Source organism: Mytilus edulis, chromosome 5, assembly GCF_963676685.1.
Source record: "Mytilus edulis chromosome 5, xbMytEdul2.2, whole genome shotgun sequence".
Lineage (NCBI taxonomy): Eukaryota > Metazoa > Mollusca > Bivalvia > Mytilida > Mytilidae > Mytilus > Mytilus edulis.
Genome location: NC_092348.1, coordinates 87089125 through 87110710, shown reverse-complemented (window position 1 = coordinate 87110710; position 21586 = coordinate 87089125). Strand labels below are relative to the sequence as shown.

The 21586-nt window shown below is 31.4% G+C and overlaps 1 protein-coding gene across 1 annotated transcript in view; it reads right to left on the bottom strand.

Annotated features, from left to right (window-relative positions):
• LOC139525290 (uncharacterized) overlaps nt 1-21586 on the bottom strand; it is a 34204-nt gene that overhangs the window by 7423 nt on the left and 5195 nt on the right. The window contains exons 2-7 of the mRNA XM_071320493.1: nt 19250-19663; nt 15071-15424; nt 13634-13669; nt 9082-9231; nt 7234-7255; nt 6714-6789 (exon numbers count right to left, since the gene is read on the bottom strand). Coding sequence (XP_071176594.1) covers nt 6714-6789; nt 7234-7255; nt 9082-9231; nt 13634-13669; nt 15071-15424; nt 19250-19663 — 1052 coding nt within the window. The remainder of the gene's footprint in view (nt 1-6713; nt 6790-7233; nt 7256-9081; nt 9232-13633; nt 13670-15070; nt 15425-19249; nt 19664-21586) is intronic.

Here is a 21586-nt window from a genome sequence, read left to right as displayed (position 1 = left end):
AGTTTCTTCAAAAAAGATGTAAAATAAGTGCCATTGAAACAACTTTCCAAAGAGATGTAAACAACACTCAATAGGTCACTATACATCCAAAGAACACCCCAACATGAATAATTCAAACAAATAAACTGATTTATGAGAAAACAATGAAAAACAAATATGACAGAAAGCCACCAAGTACAACCACTGAATGACTGGCCCTTGTTTACATGTTAAATATTCTTGTTATTTTTTTTCTTCGTTCATGTTTAAACACTGTAATAAAATTGTATTAACAATTGGAATCTTCAAATTTGTTTCTTTTAACTTGACATGTAAACTATACATGCTACTAAAATAGACATTAGGAAAAAAGCAAGACAGAATATCCAATTTACTCTGTATTAGTGTTGTCAACTTAGTAAAAACATACAGATGGAGAACAAAGATTATGCATGAATTTAAAAAAAAATGAGCAAACATGATATCACAGCCTGATCATGATAATGATAAATATAACCATAATGATATATATGATTCTGATAATGATAAACATGATTGTGAAAATTAAAAAATATGATTATGATCATGATGAAATGGCGATAATTAACAACAATAAAACAAACCCAGGCACATCTATTACAGAGACCAGGCATAAAAATGATACATATATTATAGCATTTATAATTTTAAAAATAAAACAAAAGGATCTAACATATGTGAAAAATTACATTTTAAACGCATCTTGTCATCTTATTAAAGGAAATAATATTTCAAACTGGAAATGTAACTCCTATATTTCAGCTTCTGCAATCTTTGATGCAAGGGAGACAATCATTGAAAAAAAAATGGTAAGCCTAAAATTAAACATTTAAAATTTCTGCAAATAACAACCTCATTCCAGAAAATATTGCTGTGCACATAGTAAATGAACTTTGATCTCTTCAAATGGCAGTAAATTGTTAAAAAAACATAATTCTACATAAAACTGTCACATAAAATTTCAATGTATGGACATCATTTTTGTATATAATATGATCACAGAATGGGCATAAAAATATCCAACTTTTAAAACATTTGAACAGATAAAAAATATTGGTATGAAGGGCACACTTATTGTTTAATTCATGTATGTAACCACACCATCCAAAAAAGATTAAGTGGGCAGGAGCAATCCCATTACAAAATATTCATGTTTACAGAAAAAGAAAAAAACCCACTGCTATTTCAATATAAATTAATTTGTACAATGAGTAAAAACTTTACTTGAGAAATTAAACTTTCTACATATATATAGAGAATATCATATGTTTTTTTCAATATTGCATCCGTATCAACCCAAGACACTAATATAATCCCAAGAGCTCTGCTCGAGGGATTATATTGGTTGAGGGTTGATATGGTGTGTGATATTGAAAAAGCCATATCATATACACTTTATTATATACCTCAAGTAGATGTTTTTTATGTGACATAACATCATACAGATAAGGACGTTTGAAATGATGTCATACAGATTATAGGTTTGACATGACGTCATACAGATTAGGGATTTGATAAAGCCTTTGCAACAGTGACTGCAATCGATGACGTGACGTCATACCAAGGGTCCGGAAACGGTCATATATGCCAGACATGACCGATTTGGAAACTCAAAAGTCCTAAATCATTTATTGGGATTTAGGTCAATTTTATTTTTCAACAGAAATAATTTCGGTCATTTCGTTTAATTTGAGTTTCAAATCGCCATTTTAAACATATTTTTATTTTGTTATCAATTTTATGTAATTAAACTGCCACTCCAGTAAAGTGTTATAATCCTGAGGGCCCTCCTAATAGCTATAATAGTGCCTCGGGGAGCTATTGGCTAATGATCGCTAATCTATTTACCTGTGTTTTTAATTCACACCTGGCTTTTAATCACAAGCTCCGAACTAATATTATAAAGAAATTAAAATTCAATACCAACTGTCTTCATTATTTAATTACTTTTCAGCTAAGACAATTGTCAATTATGATTTAAAATTAAATTAAAACTTGATTTAATTTACGTAGAAAAAAGATTTTTTTCACTACTAACACACGTGTTTTGTTTACTATGATACGCATGCCTAAAATTCTCTTCCGCAGATTTGACACTAAATCGTAAATTTAAAATGATTTCTTGCTAAATAAAGCAAGTGCAACTATTTTCATTAATATTCTTACACTATTAAAGGTAAAATATTAAAAAAACGATGTTTCCTGTGATAATTTGATAAACAAAACTAATCCCGGGAATAAGTCCGGAATTGTTCGTTTTAGTATTGTCGCATTACATCCGGTTTGAATTTCGACTTCAGAATCGAAAGAAACGTAAACGATGACTGAGAAAATTACGATTTTGAGTCATTAAAATCATTTTATTCTTAAACTGTTGCCTTCCCTTAATTGCTCTTGATTGATTTTAGGAAAATGGTAGGATAATTCATGAAGTAAACGCGATGCAATAGTTAAACAAGTTCGTTAATGCTACAAGTAGGAGCATACTCATGCAGTAATGAGATTTTGACAATCTGTTTTTGAAAAGGGGCACCAACTTTTAAGTTATATGAAAATGACCGAAATTAGGTGAAAAAATTTCCGGATCCTTGCGTCATACAGATAAAAGGTGTGATAAAGCTTTTGCAACCGTGCTGATATCGATATCACCACAGGTGGCTGATACAGCACGCTTGCCATTGATTGTATTACACATACAATTTATCTGTATTTACTACTAAGTATTCAATAAATATATATATAGGTCAGTTTCAAATCCATTAAAAATAATTCTGGACAAATTAAAAATATATCAATATTTCACAACAGAAAATAAATATAATCACTTATGAGATCTAAAATCCATGTAAAAAATAAAATCAAAGTTATGTAACTCAAATATAATTTTTTAAAATAAAGCTTGATTTTTTATATCTGAAAACATTTGGTGCAAGACAGATCACAAAATTTCCTCTTTTACATGTTTTTATAATGACAACTCTTTAAGTAACTTGCACTGTCTCTACAATTTATGATTGGTCAATAAGATTAAATTAATGTTTATATTGGTGAAGATATATCTGATATCAGGTCAATTTCATACTACCAACTGACTACTGTATGAGAATGCTGTATAATAGTTTTTTTAAATTCAAATTGTTTCTGATTCATTGTATCCAATTTCTTATTCTCCATCAAAATCATATGATAAAGTTGTGAGTTCCTTTTGGTAGAAAAAAAGACAAAATGACAACATTGATGAAGTGATAAGTGACTAATCATGATATTATAGACAAATAAATTCATATAATTTCAAAATATCTTATTCAACTTTTCCTATATTTTCCCACAAAATTCAAAAAGAAAAGCTTATTACAATGAAATAATAATTGTTTAGTAACAATATTAGCACCAACACATGACCATCATTTAGACATTTATCTGCACCAATGCATGATCATTGTTAAGAATATAATCTGCACCAATCAAATTCTTCAGACAATAATTAAATATCAAACTCAGTTCACACAAATTTTACAACAGCATATTCTGTCGGTGGCTCTCCTTTTTTGGTACGAGGTTTTGGTTTAGGTTTCAGTGGTTTTGGCGGAGGTATTCCAGGTGGATTAGAAGCGATATCCAGTTCTGCATAATGTAGTTCCTGTTTGTGTGGATGTGGAGGCGGAGGTGGGTGTTGACTAATTAGGTTCTCGTCACACTGAAATAGTCAAAAGGAAAACTTATCTAAATCAGCACGTTTCAAGCATGGCAGATATCTTCACATTTAATTACCTCTGCAACCTATTTAAGTATAACACCAGGCTTTTTCTTATTTTATTTATATTTTTTCTTAAGATTTTTCTCTTGTGAACTATGAACTGTCTTCTGATTTCTTAGAATGTTTACATAAATCTGAACAATATCCTATTATGCTTAAAAAAAAAACTGTCTAAAAAAATCTTTATTACATAATTTTGCTACACTTTAATTTTCTAAAATTAAGTCAAAATTCACATCTCAGCAGAATGATTATCAAGTATACAATTTAACCATCCTCAAAAATTAAGCTCTTCTTTCTTTTAATTTTTAAATAAAAGCTTGCACTGTTAAATGTCTTGAGTATAAATGCAGTATATTGAGAAATTGTTATCTCAGAATAATAATAAAAGCTTTGATATGATTTTTGTTAAAATGATCAGTTGCAAAAGTAGTTTATTACAAGAAAGAAACCACTACATTAATTATGAAATGATTTTGATAAATGAGTCAGAGGGGGATTTTTCTTTCAGATAAAATTGGAATTATTTATCAAAACATGACCCTAGACACATTGATGTTTTTGTCTTTAAATGAAATGTGTTTTCTATAAAATCTAAAATATTTTATAAACTCCATTTACAGAAATTTAAAGGTTTATGATATTCCTCAATATTTTCGGTATGAAATATTTGTCACTGGATATTAATTAAAAAGGCAATAAATAAGATTAATACCTATACATCATTTACTAGAATAAATTAGAAACTTCTTGCTTTGTAAAAAAAGTCTTAATCCCTTTGATATAGACTGAAAGTAATGGCTATTTTTTTCTCATTTTATATAAAAAGTTCAATTTTAACATACTTTTTTACGAACCTTAAAATATTTAAGGACTTCATTAGCTACGAGCAATCAATTTAGTCATCAAAATGCATAAAACTTTCAAATTGTAAGTCGGGAGGAAAATTATTCTGCAACAAAAATCGACATTGCTCTGCCCAGCTCAGTGAAGAATCTTATTGCTGTGCCTCATCTAACTGAAATTTCAGATCTACCCTTACTTAATGATCAATTTATAGACTGGGGAAAATTTTGTTAAATTTTAAGGTCTTTCAAGACCCGAAGATCTATGAAAGATACATATGTCCTGAAGTTTAAATATTTTAATTCCTTTAAAGAAAAAAAAAAGACTAAAGATAAAATAGAAATGTCTTACTCTTGTTACGACTGTAATCTGTAAGAAAACAGTGCTTGATAAAGTTCTGATATAACAATGCAATATATCGTGAGACAAACTTAAAGTTAAAGCAGAGGTAATCTGTTTATTTCATATCTGCCATGCAATATGCTTGATAAGTTTTCCTTTTGATTCAACTTAAACACCAATCTTATGAGCAGTAACATGCACACATACCAACATTTATAACAAGTCAGAAAAACAACAATGCAAAATGGCAACAAAAATAAAGCATTCATGCAATTCAGAAATTTTGAGCTATTGATATTAATCTCAAAGAGAAATGTATAGTCAAATAATTTAATTTTGGATGTCACACGTCTTCTGATTGGCTGACGTTATTTTGTTATCAGACCATAGACATAATTTAGTCATGTGACCGTGACGTCATCAACGTTTTTTCAAGGTTTTCTACGGTTAAAAATGGAATTTAAAATTAAATTATAAGAAATGACTGTAATATTTTTTCTGTCTATTCGAAATAACATTAAAAATGTGGTGCACACTGTTAAATAACCTGCTACGCGCGTTATTCAGTGTGCACCACATTTTTTATGTTATTTCTTCATAGACAGAAAAAATATTACAGTCATTCCTTAAATAAATCAAATGATAATTTGAGACCATATTTGCAGTAAAGTCAGTTTTGACAAAAAAATTAAAATAATGGAAAAGAGCTCGAGAAAACAGCCAAAAATAGTCCATTTTGAAAAAAAAAAGTGTATTATCCATTTACAGTAAATAATTTTTAAATAGATTTACCAATCAGGTATTGTGCATGCTTTTTGTTATTATAGAAATTGGCCCAAAAAAGCCTGATCAAGATTATAAGTAATATCACATACATGTATATAAACCATTCACTTACAATATAAATTATACAGCTATATCTAGCATTGTGTGCTGTAATATAGTGTACTAGTCAATATACATAGACATACAATAATATCAATCATTCAATATGAAAATAAAGCAAACCAATTCAATTTGAATATATAAATATTAATAAAAAAACAAAAATAAAAACAAAACTCGCATTCCTCGTCAAATTAAAATGCCATATAATCTTTCGTTAGTTTTGGGCTCTAAAACTAAAACCCATAAAAAAAGAAAAGTGTTCTTTTCATACCATTTATATAGATTATTGATGGTATTTCAAATAAAAGGGTGTGTCTCAGTTACAATCTCATCAAAGGGCAACAAGATTTACTGTTGTAATGTCTAAAAATACTTGAACCCCACTAGTTCTAATATTTGACAACACCAATGATGGAATGTAGGATCACAAGCATTGCTTCCTTGAATTGTGTCCCATACTCAACAAACAAAAACCTTGTAACTTGTTTTAAAAATAAATAACATAAAATTATAATGAAATAATATATAAAATGTGTAAAAATTGCCTACATGCCCATTTTTTTTTTACAGTAACCCAAAGCACTACAGTGTGTGTATTGAAACATGCAGAAAGTTAATGCAGAACTTGTCAGCTCTATTAGAGTGTTTAGAATAAATTCACAATATCTTATCAGAGTTATTATAAAACTGTCGCAAAAAAATAAGTCAACAATTATATAAATAATATCAATTACAGTTTTGACTTAACTGAATTTTAACCCATATAACAAAATTTTAATCCTGTGCCATTCCAAATGGTAAATCTATAGCTGACGTAAAGTAGTGCAATAAACTTTCTTGTATAAAAATGTGTTATACTTACTCGATCTCTATCTCCATGCCTTTCTTTGTGGGGAACACTATACACCGTGTTATCTATTGGAGCACTACCAGTTCTGCTTAAAAATAGCAACAAAAAAACATTATTATTTTTTAGTTAGGTAATCTGACAAATACATCAGTGAGAATATTTTTTCTACCCATTCTACTGTTATCAGTTTATTAAAATAAAAAATCAGTTTTTTTTGCCAATTTAATAAAAAAAAAAAAAAAACATGAAAACTTTGTTTTATTTCTTTTTTTTAGATATGTGCTCTCAGAATCACGCTATCACATTTTCGTGTGTAGTGAACTGCAATAAATATACCCAAAAAGTTTACATTCCAGAAACGATCTAAAGTATAAATATGCCATATTATAGAAATAAAAGTGCTGAAATGCCTTTTTTGTTGCACATTTCTTAATAACCCCTACAATAGTTTGCACTAATGTTAAAACACTTGCAATCTATATGTGTGTTTTCATATACCTGTATTCACAATGAAGTTTACATTTAATCTTACCCATTTTCTTCTTTTGTTCGATCTGAAAAACAGAAGAAAAAAATCTTATTGATTTGTTATATCCATTTCTGCAAAATTTTCTGAAAAGAACCAATGACTTTTAGTTATTTGTTATGATAACGAGTCAAATTTTAAAGAACACAGAAACAGCCATCAAGTATTCACTATGTTGCAAATATTTGCACTTTACCATGGCCTTTCAGATAGAAGCCTGAACATCTAAAAACTGATGTTCAACTGAAAAACAATCAATATTCTTAATTCTGACGACAAAAGAGCTATCAAAAGAAAAACTCAAATGAGAATGATGAAAAAAAGGGGAAGAAACAATACCCTTGAAACTAAGAAAATCAAATTCAATAATCTTATTTGGAGAAAATTATAAAGTTATTTAAGGGAGAAAAATTGTAACAAGACTAAAATACACAACTTTAATACATTCATGATAATACAACATTGAATACAAATTTGTCTGAAGACATCTGTTGAACTCCGAAATAATTGTTTCACAAACATTAATGAGCAAAACACAAAATCAGAATTGTAACGAAGCTTGCAGGCCAACAAAAAAATATGATATGAAACAACACTAGAAAATGGACAAAAAGGTAGTGATCATACACATTTTCTATTAAGTGTCAGTCTGCTCCAAAAACCTTTGCATGTATACGTACTGACTGGTCAAGACACTAAATATCAAAACTTGTCCTTATATGACTATTTAAAATTTTGACATATATTCAATATTTACTAGTCTGGAGCATCAGACTAGTGGCTAATGGGTGCAGACTGTTCTCAATAACATGTCCTGACAAACCTCAATAAACAAATGTGGGAACTTCCAATGACATAATTGTGTCTGCTGAAGTGACAAGCCATGCAATACAAAATCATGCCAGCAACATGCAAAGTTCATGTAGTTAAGCAACTTTTCTTGAGGTAGAATTTCTGTATTGGATTCTCTGATAATTTTCCATATAATTTACATCCCAAAAGAGCATAACTTCACAAACATATTTGACAAGACTGACTTTTAAACTCAGCAGATATATTACAATGTACTTTTGTTAAAATTTGGCATGAAATAAAATAAAATAGTCTCCAATGAGATATGGAGAGGTATCAACACTTACAATTTGTTAATTTTCCTTAAGCATTTACATACCCCCTTTCTTGACAAAATAAGATACAATATGACATTACACAAAGATCTGATTGTATTTTATATTTTAAAATTCAGCACTATATATATATGCAAAACAAAAGCTTAATAGCCCTAATCAGGCATGTCAGAGTTCACCTGTTGCTTTAGTATGTTGTGTCTGAACTCTGCCAGACTCTGGCCTTATTTCAGAACTCGGACATATTTTTGTCCCATGTACTGAAACCAACAGAATATGGAGACACTTTTACAAGATAAATTGTTTGAATCTTTTTTAACAAACATTAAAGATTTCAGGTTTCCTAAAACCAATTAAAATGTAGAATGCTTAAAGGTAAAGAGAAAGATTGTTTTTGTTTATGCCTTCATGTAGGAGGGGCATAATATATATATAAACATAATTTCTAATGAACGTTTATAATACATGTACCCTATAGTAATTTTACCAACACAATATCTACAAAGAATGATTGGTTTATTTATATTTGTCCTTATTTTTTCTAACTTTTTTTACATATTTATCCTTATTTTCTCTAATATTTTACAAGAATTTTGGTTACAATGACTGAGCTGTCCTCACTATCAAGTGTGAACATCATTAACCAAATAAAACAGTTACTACCAAAATTCTATTTACTTTAGTTTATACTACAGAAACTTCAAGTTAAAATAATGGAAGTACATACATGTTTCTCCTTCGTTCTTCTTTCTGAAGGCTACAAAGTACACAATAACTACGATGAGTATGATTCCAACAAATGATCCAATTACTGCTCCTGCAATTACTCCACTGTTGGCTGTGTCTGTAAAATGTATATAAAAATTCAATGAATGTACTGTTGAGTTCTTGAGAAACTTATAACTTCATAGGTTACAACAAACAAAATTATTTAGTAAAATTCTTAGCATCATTTTAGTAATTCTAATTTTCTTAGCAGTTATTTCTTGCTTGATTCTATACAGTCCGCCAAAAGTTAAGCACCACTCATTTTTATTGCATCGATTTTTTTCAAATTTAAAAAATCCATTATTCCTCGAAAAAGAAGAAAACAATCATATAGCAATTTTGCTAATGTATACCATAAACAAACTACAAATAGAATATTTGGCACTTATGAAAGTTTTATGCATGTAGGTTTTTTGTTCATAGAAATAGTGTAAATTACACAATTTAGAAAATGAATTTAAGTTTCACTGTGATTTTCTTTTTTTACAACAATTGATCACCCAATATCATTAAAATTTTCTACACATAATCTTTGGTATAATCGGCAAATTTAATGTCAATGTTTGAGTCAATAGCATGTGTAACAACCTCTCTTCCGGTACAGTTTCATATCACGACGTATCATTCTCGGTACAAGCCCTCAAAACTTTAGTTGAGGAAATCTGTTGAATTAAAGAACAACTGCCACTTTTAATCGACAAAATATTGTGAAGGTGGATCTCTCGATCGAAATTTCCGCTAATAGCATCTCAGACATGTTTGACAGAGTTTATGTATGGAGACATGGAAGGCCAACAAATAGTGTAAATGGCTTGTTGCTCTTTGGACTCGGTTAAAATACTTGCCCTGTGTGGTCTAGCGTTGTCGTCCATGTACAAGGGTCTTGGCAATGTTAACCCAAGTGGGGGATTACTAAAATGAGGGACTGCAATGTTTTAAGGCACCAAATCTCTGTATTTCTGTCCGTTTATGTTACCCAGCAGAATATGCAAACCCAGCTTATCACAGTGTAAGAAGCAACCCCGTACTGGAACACCACAAGCACTCAATGCAGTCCTTGTGCAAACATTGTTATGGTCATAGGCCGTTTTGTTTCCCGCGAAATTCGTATTATGGCGTCTACTGGCAGTAAAAGAAACTGACTCGCATCTGATCAATGAGTGTTTTGGTCATCTTTTTATGTTCAAGCATAGATAGTCATTATGGCATTGAAACCTGACGGTAGAGTGCCTGCCTGTAAGTATAGGTCTCTATACACCACGACATACTCTTCGGTTGCCTCTGTGAAGTCGACGGACCAATGTAGGAACACTAACGCGACCACCTGGAGAAACAGGGTATTTGTAAACGCTCAAATGACATTTGATAAGAGGTTGCTTGACTGCTTTATCGGGGTTCAATCTTTTTGGTCGTAATGCATTTTCGTAGTGTATGTTAAAGGTAATTCATAACACCAAACATTAATATTAATTTCGCAATAGTTTAAAAAATATTGCCAGTTATATTTCGGTGGTGCTTAACTTTTGGCGGACTGTATATAAGAATTTCATTTCTTTCTTTTTTTAGGAATTGAATTAAATTATTACAAACTGAAAAGAATGCACAAATCATTATTATACTAAAAGTATTGAAAGTTTGCTACAAACGTATTAAATGTGCATCCAATTCATATATTGTTTTACAAAAGTAACATAGCTGTAATAGCAGTTTTTTAAGCATGTCATGAGCAATGATTGAATAAGCATGATGAAGGAAGCTTTTTTATCAATTTAAAGCTGGTCAAAAGCTGAGCCTAATCTAGGTTATTTGAAATGGAGGAAGACTTAAAATTGTTTTAATGGCGTCATCGCTCTGCTTTGAAGTTAGTTATCAGCCATAATCAGGTAAGTTTTAGCCAATTTCTTAATTTTCTAGCCAAACCAGACAGCATTTTCGTGAACATTACCCACTGCATGTTCAACTGATTTTGCTCAAGCGTACATGTACATGTACATTCAAGAAAATTAAAAAAAGTACATTATATTTACCTTCAAACATTAAGAAAAAAAAATTAGTAAAAAAAACTAGATGCTCCCATGAGCCTGTGTTTCTCACCTGATTCTACTTCGGTTTTGGAAATCAAGTGAAAATATATTTAAATCAGTGAATTACATTGGCGCACATTACCATTACATTTGCGTACAACTTTTGATTACATTTGCACTCATTTATTTGACAGGTAAACTCAGGTTAAAAACAAACCTGTAAATATTGTGTCAGTGATAAAGCATACACTATGAAAAAGGGGTTAATCAATTAAGGAAATACTAAAACATACACATATAAGGCTTATATTTATTTTCCTGTGTGCAAACATTTATATTTTTTTCTATCTAATCATTCATGTGTGTAGTGATGTACATTTGTGTATATATCTGAAATTGTGCAGTGATGGCTATTAGAAATGTCGTCAGTCTCAGTCAAATGTCATAATGAGTATGATGAAACAGAAAGTAGAATGAATGAAATAAATGAACTGATGAATGACTAATTACACATTTCAATTACACATATAAATATGAAGGTGACAGTTCTATGTTAAACTAAGTCACCCTCTGGTGGCCATCTGGTTCAAAGTATCAACACTTGGTTGTCACCTCATAAGGAACATTCATGCTATGTTTGGTTTCATTCTATTTAGATATTATGTAAAAGAAAACATTTGTACGTATTGTCCATAAGGTCATATGTTAAAATAAGTCCCCCACTGTCGGCCATCTTTGATGATGGATCTGCTTAATACTTGGTTGGCACCTCAAAAGGGACATGCACACTATTTTTGGTTTCATTCTATTTAAATATTATGTAAAAGAAAACATTTGTATGTATTGTCCATAGGGTCTTTTGTTAAACGAAGTCTGCCACTGGTGGCCATCTTGGATGATGTATCAGCTTCAGAGTAACAAAACTTGGTCAGCACCTCAAAAGGAACATTCATGCCATGTTTGGTTTCTTTCCATTCAGTTGTTCTCTAAACAGTCAGGGGACTTACTTAAACAAGTGATTTTCTAAATCACTGATTCAAGTAACATTATTTCCATAAAGGTTGGAAGTTAGAGTTGTCTTTCTTTAAAAATCACCTATTTAAGAAGTACAAATTAATCACTAGAAGAAGTGATTTAATATTAGTGTAGCTTTAAATATAAAATACTAATGATCCAGGGACTAATTATGTTTCTAAACTTATCAGAACCAACATCTGTGTTGTCTAGAATGACCAGGTCATTTCAGGTGATGACCTTGTACTGAATCTAGGATATTGACATAAAAATCACTTGTTTTAAGTATCAGACCTCAATTTCCTTCCCAAAAATCACTTCTTTAAGTATCAATCTTTTAATAACCCCCACTAATTTCAACACCCCGGAACAGTGAAATTTTTATCGCAACATTAGAATTTTATTACATAATCTGAAAGATGAAACCTTGAACTTCACAGGAAAAATACTCCCACTGCTGTGAAAAATCTTTTAAGAAAGTATCAGTTCATTATGTAAAGCCATTATTATAGCATTTTTTCAACTAAAATAGAATTTTCAGGTAAATGATAGCATCAAAGGCATAAACCTTGCTACTTAAAAGAAGCAAAAAGTTCATATTTTTTTAATTTTACTAATTAAAAGATGTTATTTAAACCTATGTGTTTAAAATTTTGAAAAAACTACAAAATCCCAATTTGTGACAAAACCTCAAATTTGCTACTCAAATAAGTGATTTAAAAATCACTTATTTCAGTAAGTCCCCTGATTGCTAAAAGAAAACATTTGTTTGAATTGTCCATAGGGTGCTTTGATAAACAAAGTCCACTGCTGATAGCCATCTTGAATGATGTATCGGCTTTAAGGTAAAAACACTTGGCCAGAACTGCATAAGGAACATTAATGCCAAATTTGATTTCCTTCCATTCATTTGTTCTCTAAAAAAAGATATTGTAGGTATTGTCCATATGGTCCTTTGTTAAACAAAGTCCTAAGAAACCATTATAATCAATTCTAGACATAAATTGATGGTTTACATATAATACTGTGAATTCAGAAATTATGGCAATGTTTCTATTATTGTGAAAATTCCTAAGGGTTATTATCCATTGTTATCGCAATAATTTAAACCTGAATCTTTAAATTGTTTCAATGAATTAAACAGAATTTTCCTCAATATTGCACTTAAGTCTAAAATGACAAAATTGCAACAATAAACATGATAAATGCACATAATAAATTCTGAATTTACAGTATACAATTTTCACGAGTGTCATGGGGATACAAACATCAGTTCCAACTTTTCAATTTTCTATCATTGATCATTAAGAACTTTAAAACATGGAATTTAAAGGTAAAAAACTATGATATTATAACAAAGAATAAATAGTAAGTGTCAAAGACCAATCACTCACTCATATATAAGGGAAGGACGTTTGAATCTTTTTATACTTGTCACAAAAACAGTAATTGAACACTTGAATTAATACTTGCCTCCAGAGCCTTGTTGGTTAGTAGATGGTACAGTATCTGAAAAAATAAAAATGGAAAACATACAATGTTTTCTTTAATCATTACCATGAGTGAGATCTATCAAAAAAATATTTCTTAACTTAATAATTGATATGGTCAAATGTTTGCACATGCTCCGTTCATAATGACATAATATACAAGTAAAACCTATCAAAAAAGGTACAAAAGAACAGAGTTCAAATGTCCCCTACTTGGCACATACATGTATCTTACAAATGTATCTATGCAAGGTAAAAGTGCAATAACTAAAATAAATATGGAATTTGCCTATTGGACACATATAATGCCCCTGCTTGCATGTTCATCTGACATCATATTAAGTTATTAAGGGACATAACTGAAGATAGGTAAAAGTGTTGCCACCAAAATTTTCACTTTATCTGAGTTCTTTTTTTACCTTTCTATCTTTTTTTTTTAGTTTTAAAAACTTTTCCCTACAATTTTTGAGGGATGAAAAAAGGTCAAATTGTTCCCTAATAAAGATTTTTCACTTACAGTGAACACGTTTTTTTGTATATTTTATTTAAACATACATGACATATTGTTATTTCTCTAAAAAGATAATACTATCTTTTTTACTTATTTCATTAAATATAGATTCCACAACTGCAACAAGTGTATTACAATACTTCTCCACTTGAGACAGTTAAATTTTAATATTTAAAGAGCGAGGCTTATTTAAAAAATTAAAATATAACCGTTGGCAGTGGAGAAATATCGTTATACACAAGTTACAGTGGTGGAATCTGTTTCTCTAATGATTTTTATTCTTACTTTTTTAAGATTCGAGGAAAGTTGTGTACTTTTGATGAGACGTCATATATAACACATGTTTATTTGAAAAGCATTAAATGTTAATCTGAATGTCTTTGGTTTGTTTCAATTAAGGATCAAACTCACAATGCAAGCTTCCCTACCCCAGGTATTCACACTACCACAATGCCATAACATTATATGGGCCATATGGCTTATTAATCTGCAATTATTTCACTAGCATGTCAACATTGAAATTCTAAGTTTTAGCCCAACATGTGGCAGGTGTATTCAACTCCAATCTTAATTGTTTAGGCAAATGATAGGACTACAAGTCTTCCTGCACATGCTGAAGGAGGTCCTGGTTCTCACTGCACTCTACAGGCTTTCTCTATCAAAAAAACACTGACAGCCATGAAATAGCCAATAGTGCTTAAAGTGTCAATAAAACATCAAAAATCAATTTATTATTTAGCCATTCTGTACATGTTTACAAAGAAACAAAATTCTGAAAGTATAAAGAGACATTTTAATTTTGAACTAAAGCTACTTATTACCTAACCCATTTTGCTATGGACATTGTGTAAGCTCACCATTTAATCAAATTGTGTTGCCTAAATTAGCATATTAAATACACAAACTTACATCTTCTTATAGTGATATTTGCTGATAAAGGATTGCCTACTCCACATATTAAAGATGTTCCACCAACTTCACAACTAAACTCTGTATACTCTTCAGTAGCTGATACATTGTATCTCAGAGTTGACGTCCGACTGTTCTGACATCCATTTTGGGTAGCTGTTGATTGGTCATAGTCTGCACTGTTGGCCCAACCTTGAAAGTTGTTGTTTATGCTATTACGGTAACACCACCTAAAGTCTTGAGCTGGCCTCCCAACTGTTCCTGAACATCGTAACCGGACCACTTCATTTGCAGTATATATTAACTCTGGTTGTGCAGGAATGGGCATTATTGGATCAATACTTGTTGGGTTAACTAAATAGAAAAAAATGTTTAAAGTTGTTACATTGTTGTGTGATATACTAATAGACATAAATGAACTCTACTTTTATGGTCAAAAGATTAGGAAAGTTTAAAAATTGGGACCATTTAGGATCGTGAAACAAACTATGGACCACATTTTGTACTAAATTAACCCACCTTCTAAAGGAAAGGATTTTAAAAAAATGATGACAGATGCAGGAAAGTCACAAAGTGATTCCAAAAGCTACGGGCCATTGGGTTTGGTAATACTCATAAAACCCGGGGTTTTGCCAACCCTGAGGGTTTTGATTGAATTTTATTCAATATATACCGGTACCCAAACAATAAATCAAATTGTCTATTAGATTACTGTACATGTAGATTAATTAATCTTAATAAAAAAATCAGAAGTTAATCTCTCCAATTGTTTATCAACATGAACGCGTTTATCATAATCATTGAACATGAAGGTTTTTTTTTGCTACATGTAAGCTGAGACTACTATAACACAACAGAGATTGGTGAGTCTCCACCTTTTCAGCTGTGTTATAGTAGTCTCAGATGTAAGTGCAAATTTATCAATTCAATTCATTCCTAACTAGCAGGGATCTCCATGGATGAAAATTGAACGATAGAGGAACTTTCACCATCACAAATCGTGTCTATGCCGTACAGTGTAGCATGATCGAAAGTATTTCATCCCTCTATGTAAGGAATGGTGAACAAACTGATACATTGTTTATTTAAATTATTTCATTATAGAAGTATCAATACCGTATTTATTCTAATAAACGCCCCGGGGGCGAAGACAATTTAGGAAAGGGGGCGTTAATTAGAGAAACGAATTTCGTACCTTACTTCATTGACCTTTACCTGAATTTTGTTGAAACAGACTATATGTATGTACTCGAGATTCCGCCAATTGAGACGCACCCCTTGATTGACTGCAAGGGTACAGCGGATCCATGTACACTCCCTAAGAATTAATGGAGATGTGTCCTTTACAATATTATCCCACCACCAGAACAATCCCCACCCAACACCGCCCAAGGAAGCGTGTAGGACACCGGGAAGTCTGTTGTTATGGTGGAGGAAGCCGAAGTACTCGGAGAGAACCACCGGTCCACTCGGTGGAAACAGACAAACCAGAGAGATATCAGAAGATTGATCTCCAGGTCAAAGTAGGGGACACCTTTGACCAACCAAGGCCCCCTAATTACCAATTCTAGTTTAAACTCCAGTCTGGGTACCAGAGATGTGTGTGAGGGTGAAAATTACCCTTCTGATGTACTGATATTTTTAGCACCCCGAGTGAGAATCGAACTTGGGACCTTCAGCACTGTAGCCATCGGTCTTAACCACTAGACCACGAACTCACACGTAACATACATGTGTTTCTTATTGTCTCCATAATCTATAAATAGCGTATATCGGTAATGTGACCTCATCAAATAATTTGTTAAAATTTTCCAATGAACAAGCGTGCACATCAATGGAACATAATTTCAACAGCGTACTGTGTAACTGACAGATCTATTTTTGGAACTTGTACACACTGTGTTGGATTATCGGAGTGGATTAAAACATGGGCATTATTGATTTTTCGTTTCATGTTTCTGAGTGACCGGGTCGATGTCTTTGCAATATTGTATTGGTTAAGTTTCAATTTTATTTTTTTAACTACAAAATGGGGGCGTTTATTAGAAGTCAAAAGTTCTGAACGCACGATTTTCGGTAGGGGGGCGTTAATTAGAAGGGGGGCTTTAAATAGAATAAATACGGTATTTTCATTAATTGTCATTTGTAACCATTCCAATGCCAAGCCTTCATGGTCCCCTCTTAGTCAAGAATGACCAAAAGCTGTCATGAAGGTTCCCATGTAGTTTTCTTGCTATTTTGGTAATTGTTATGGGGGTTTAAAATCATATGGAGCTTATTTTTCACGGACACTGTCAAATTCAGAAGTCATGAACCCATTACCGGTATTGCTGATTTGCAGCAACAGCAAAACGAATCGTACAGGTTATGTAAAAGTAGGTTTTAGGGGAAACGTTTACAAATGAAAAGGTTTTTAATGACTTGTTAAAGCAAATAGATGCTATGCAACATTCATCTTTCGAGTTAAGCTGGTTCTCGGTTTGTTCATAGTTTGAGTGTTTGAGCGAATACTTGTTAAGCAGATTCCAGTTTACTTTCGAGTCTGAATGTAAACCGGAAACGCGGATGTTACTTGTATCAATTTGATTGTAAACTACGAAATGAATTTGGAATAACGATACGTTATTTCTTTGGGTGAACAGTAAATATTTTGAAGTTTTTACTTTTTAACTTTTTAAGAAATTCTATATTATCGTTACAACAGTACTCGAAGTATTTGCGTTGAAATTATGTTAATGTTTTACGTCTTATTTTGTACTTCTTAAAAAGGGGGATGTTAATTGCGTAAGTTAATATAAAAGCACGTGTTCGGCTTGTAACTTGTTTCTTCGTAACTGGATTATAAATTTATTTATTTAATCTAAATTATCATTAGCATTTGCTGAACCTTAGTCATGTTAGTTGAATAATTCGATAAATCAGTCGTCTTTCTTCAGAAAGTGTTCTCCTGTCAGGTTTGTAGATCTACCTGTACAAGCTCAGGTACAATTGATTAGCGATCTTAATTCGATATCCCTCAGGCATTAGCACTGTATTGGATTATAATACAAAAAGCCTAAGGGTTATGCAATTACATGCATTTGATAATAATTGCTAAAAAATATGACGTAGGGTCAAATAAATTTGAACGATGGCGCAAGACAATTTAACGATGGTGCAGGTCATTTGACGATGGCGGGGCGCCATCATTAAACAGGTCATGGAGATCCCTGAACTAGACTACTTTTTTTTTAATATTTTTGTGTATCACACTACAGTACGCCCAGAGAGTATGTTATCGCGAACTCTAATCATTTAATAACAACAACCTTTTGCTTTTTAAAACTTTTATTTTGTAATCGTAAAATGGAAATGGCGTAGACTTATTAGCATAACAGATAGTGAATAATATTTTCTTTTTTACTTGTATAAAAAACTTTGAGACGTGTCACTTTTCTTTAAACTACCCTAATTTATTCAGCGTTAGTCTCCGTTTATTGTTACACAATTATATCTCTTTTAGTAAATTAAATTTTTATTTACTGATAAAAAACGGAAGTCAAAATCAAATATAGTTTTTAAAAATTGATTTAGATGTACAGAGTAATTAAAAGAATTAACAACAACGTTTTGATTTTTATTTTAATCTTTCATTTGTTTCAAGCAATGAGATATAAACTGATAATCAATAGACAGGAAATACAATTGTTTAATTACATTAGAAATCTCGTATACCTTGACTGTCGCGTGCCGGCATAGATCAGAAGGATTAGGGCAATTAATTACCAGGTGTGACACTGCGTCACTCCAGACTGGGAGAGATGTCGCTAATACAATAAACAAAAGGTAACGGATTTACGCGGAAGTCGGAGGGAATACTCCCAAATTTCTCCGAGAATTTAGGGAGTGATGTCGGAGTTTCCTGGTGTCATACCAGGAAAAAACTCGGTGTATGGAGTTTGGGATGGCTTTCGCGAAAATTGAACTGTTCTAAAGTTTCCTTTATTCCATATGCATTCAATTGACATTTTAAAGTGCACTTAAAAAAGTAGCTCCCTTTTCAAATCTTGACTGGGACACATGACCATTTAATGATTTTACTATAAATAAATAATCTTTATTTCAAGAGGATTAATACATAATGCAGTATGGCTAAACATTGTTACTGTCAACAATTACATTATACTACATTGATCATACCTTGGAATTCCACAGTCCCATCTTTGATTTTTGTAATTGGATCATCATTAGTTTGACTACCAGTAATTTTACATTGGTAAGTGCCTTCATCTGAACAAATGACCCTATTTAAAGGAATGTCAAACTCTATTCCCGAACCAGATACTGGATTCACATATTCCTTAATCATAGTAACACGGTTCTGCCATCCTGATCTCTTCCAAGATGTTTCATTTTTTAATTTTGCATTCAGAACAACAGTCACAATGTCTTCCATTCCTGCTGAAGAATTTTTGGAAAGTGTAATATGACTTATAACTTTCCACCCAGACACTGAAGACTGGGAGGGACTACATCCTAATCGAAGCTTTTCTTCTCCAAACTTGATTCTTTGTGGTATGGTAAGAGAAGCATCTTGAGAGGATACAAAATCACCTATAATAAAATAACAAATATGGATAAAATTAATCACACATTCTTTTGTTTATAAACAATGTAAACTTATTTACTTCAATAGAAACTTGAATTAAGACTAATATTGTCAACAGTAAAATACAATGTCATGTCAGAAATGTTATTATATTAGAAAATGTCCACTAGGTACAGTGATTTGTATGTTAACTATTGAATAAAAAAAATACCTAGAGACTATAGGTATTGTAAGAAAGACTGAGAAAAATCTTTACATAGGTGGCACCAGTAGGAGGCCAGTGTTAAATATATGAACCTTTAATTATACCCCAATTGTTTTGTTTGGCGGAAAATATATTAATCCTGGCGACAGTTTCCATTTTGCATTAAGAAATTCAAAAAGACTGAGAACAATGTTTACATGAGTGGCACAAGTAGGACATGTAGGAGGCCAATGTTAAATATATGAACCTTTAATTATACCCCAATTGTTTTGTTTGGCATAAAGTATTGTTCCTGAAAAATATGACAGTCACAGACAGTTCCCTATTTTGCATTACCAAATTCTGTTTCTTGAAGATATTAGTTTAGTTGTTATTTTATTAGGGTAGGAATGCTTTTTGCGTCGGGCATCACACAGCCTTTTTCTGAAATGTTTCATGAAATATAAACAATTGACAGCAATCAATTACTAGTTCTGTACTTAAACCTTAATGACCAATAACAATAAAGATGCATGGTTGTTTTAAAATCCTGTTTTTTATCACTTATAAAACTTTAAAAACGTATGGCATTTAAGGTGATCATTAGGGACATTCTGACAATGACTGACATGAAAACTATGAACTTTCGAATTGGAATCTGTCAGCTGACATTAGATTGTTAAAATTGAGAAAGGAAATGGGGAATCTGTCGAAGTGACAACAACCCAACTATAGAGCAGACAACAGCGAAATTGTTATTTCTGTCAACTGACGGTGCATCGTTTGATGTGTGAAACACAAGCAGATTCAGGTGTGTGCTTGACTCTTTATTATCATAATACTATACTAAAATATTTTAACTTTCATTTAAAATAAAACATATTGTCTGAAACCAGAATATGATTGCTTTAAAGATCTGAACACAGACTGAACAACTATATCTGTATTTTTCAAGCATCATTGATTTGTTCATGAAGTTGTACTCCCCATGTAGATACTTTAACTTGAGATGGATTGTATGAATTAATGACAATTCTATTTATCATAATTTGAAAATTTTGGATACACAATTAAATTTCCCATTTGTGCACACGCGCAGTCGGACAGATATGTAACCAACATGGTTAAAATAAACCTTAATAACATTCATGTACATATAGAATGTGGCAGGGTTAAACATGTTAACGGGATCACAACCCTCCCTCAAATCTGGGACAGTGGTGTAATAGTACAACATAAGAACTATAAAAATATTTATTTGTGCTTGATTTTTGCTGAATTATACATATTTTAGCTATCTGTACCAATACACACTAATAGATAAATGGTTTTTCTATACTTCGACATGCCTTACAATGATCAACGACCTTTCTGAGTCTAAATAATCCACTTTTTAACATTTATTACAAACTACTTTCATTTTCTACAAGCTAAAGTGAAACTAGAGGCTCTCAAGAGCCTGTGTCGCTCACCTTTGTCTATGTGCATATTAATCAATGGACAAACTCCGACAAAGATATTCATGACAAAATTGTGTTTTGGTGATAAAAATGTGTTTGTAGATCTTACTTTATTGGACATTCTTCTTGTAACAATTATCTCTATCTATAATGAACTTGGCCGTTTTTACAGTGAAAAATATATTCTAAAAATTTACAAAAATTTATGAAAAATGTTAAAAAATTACTATAAAGGGCAATAACTCCTTAAGGGGTAAACTGACAATTTTGATCATGTTGACTTA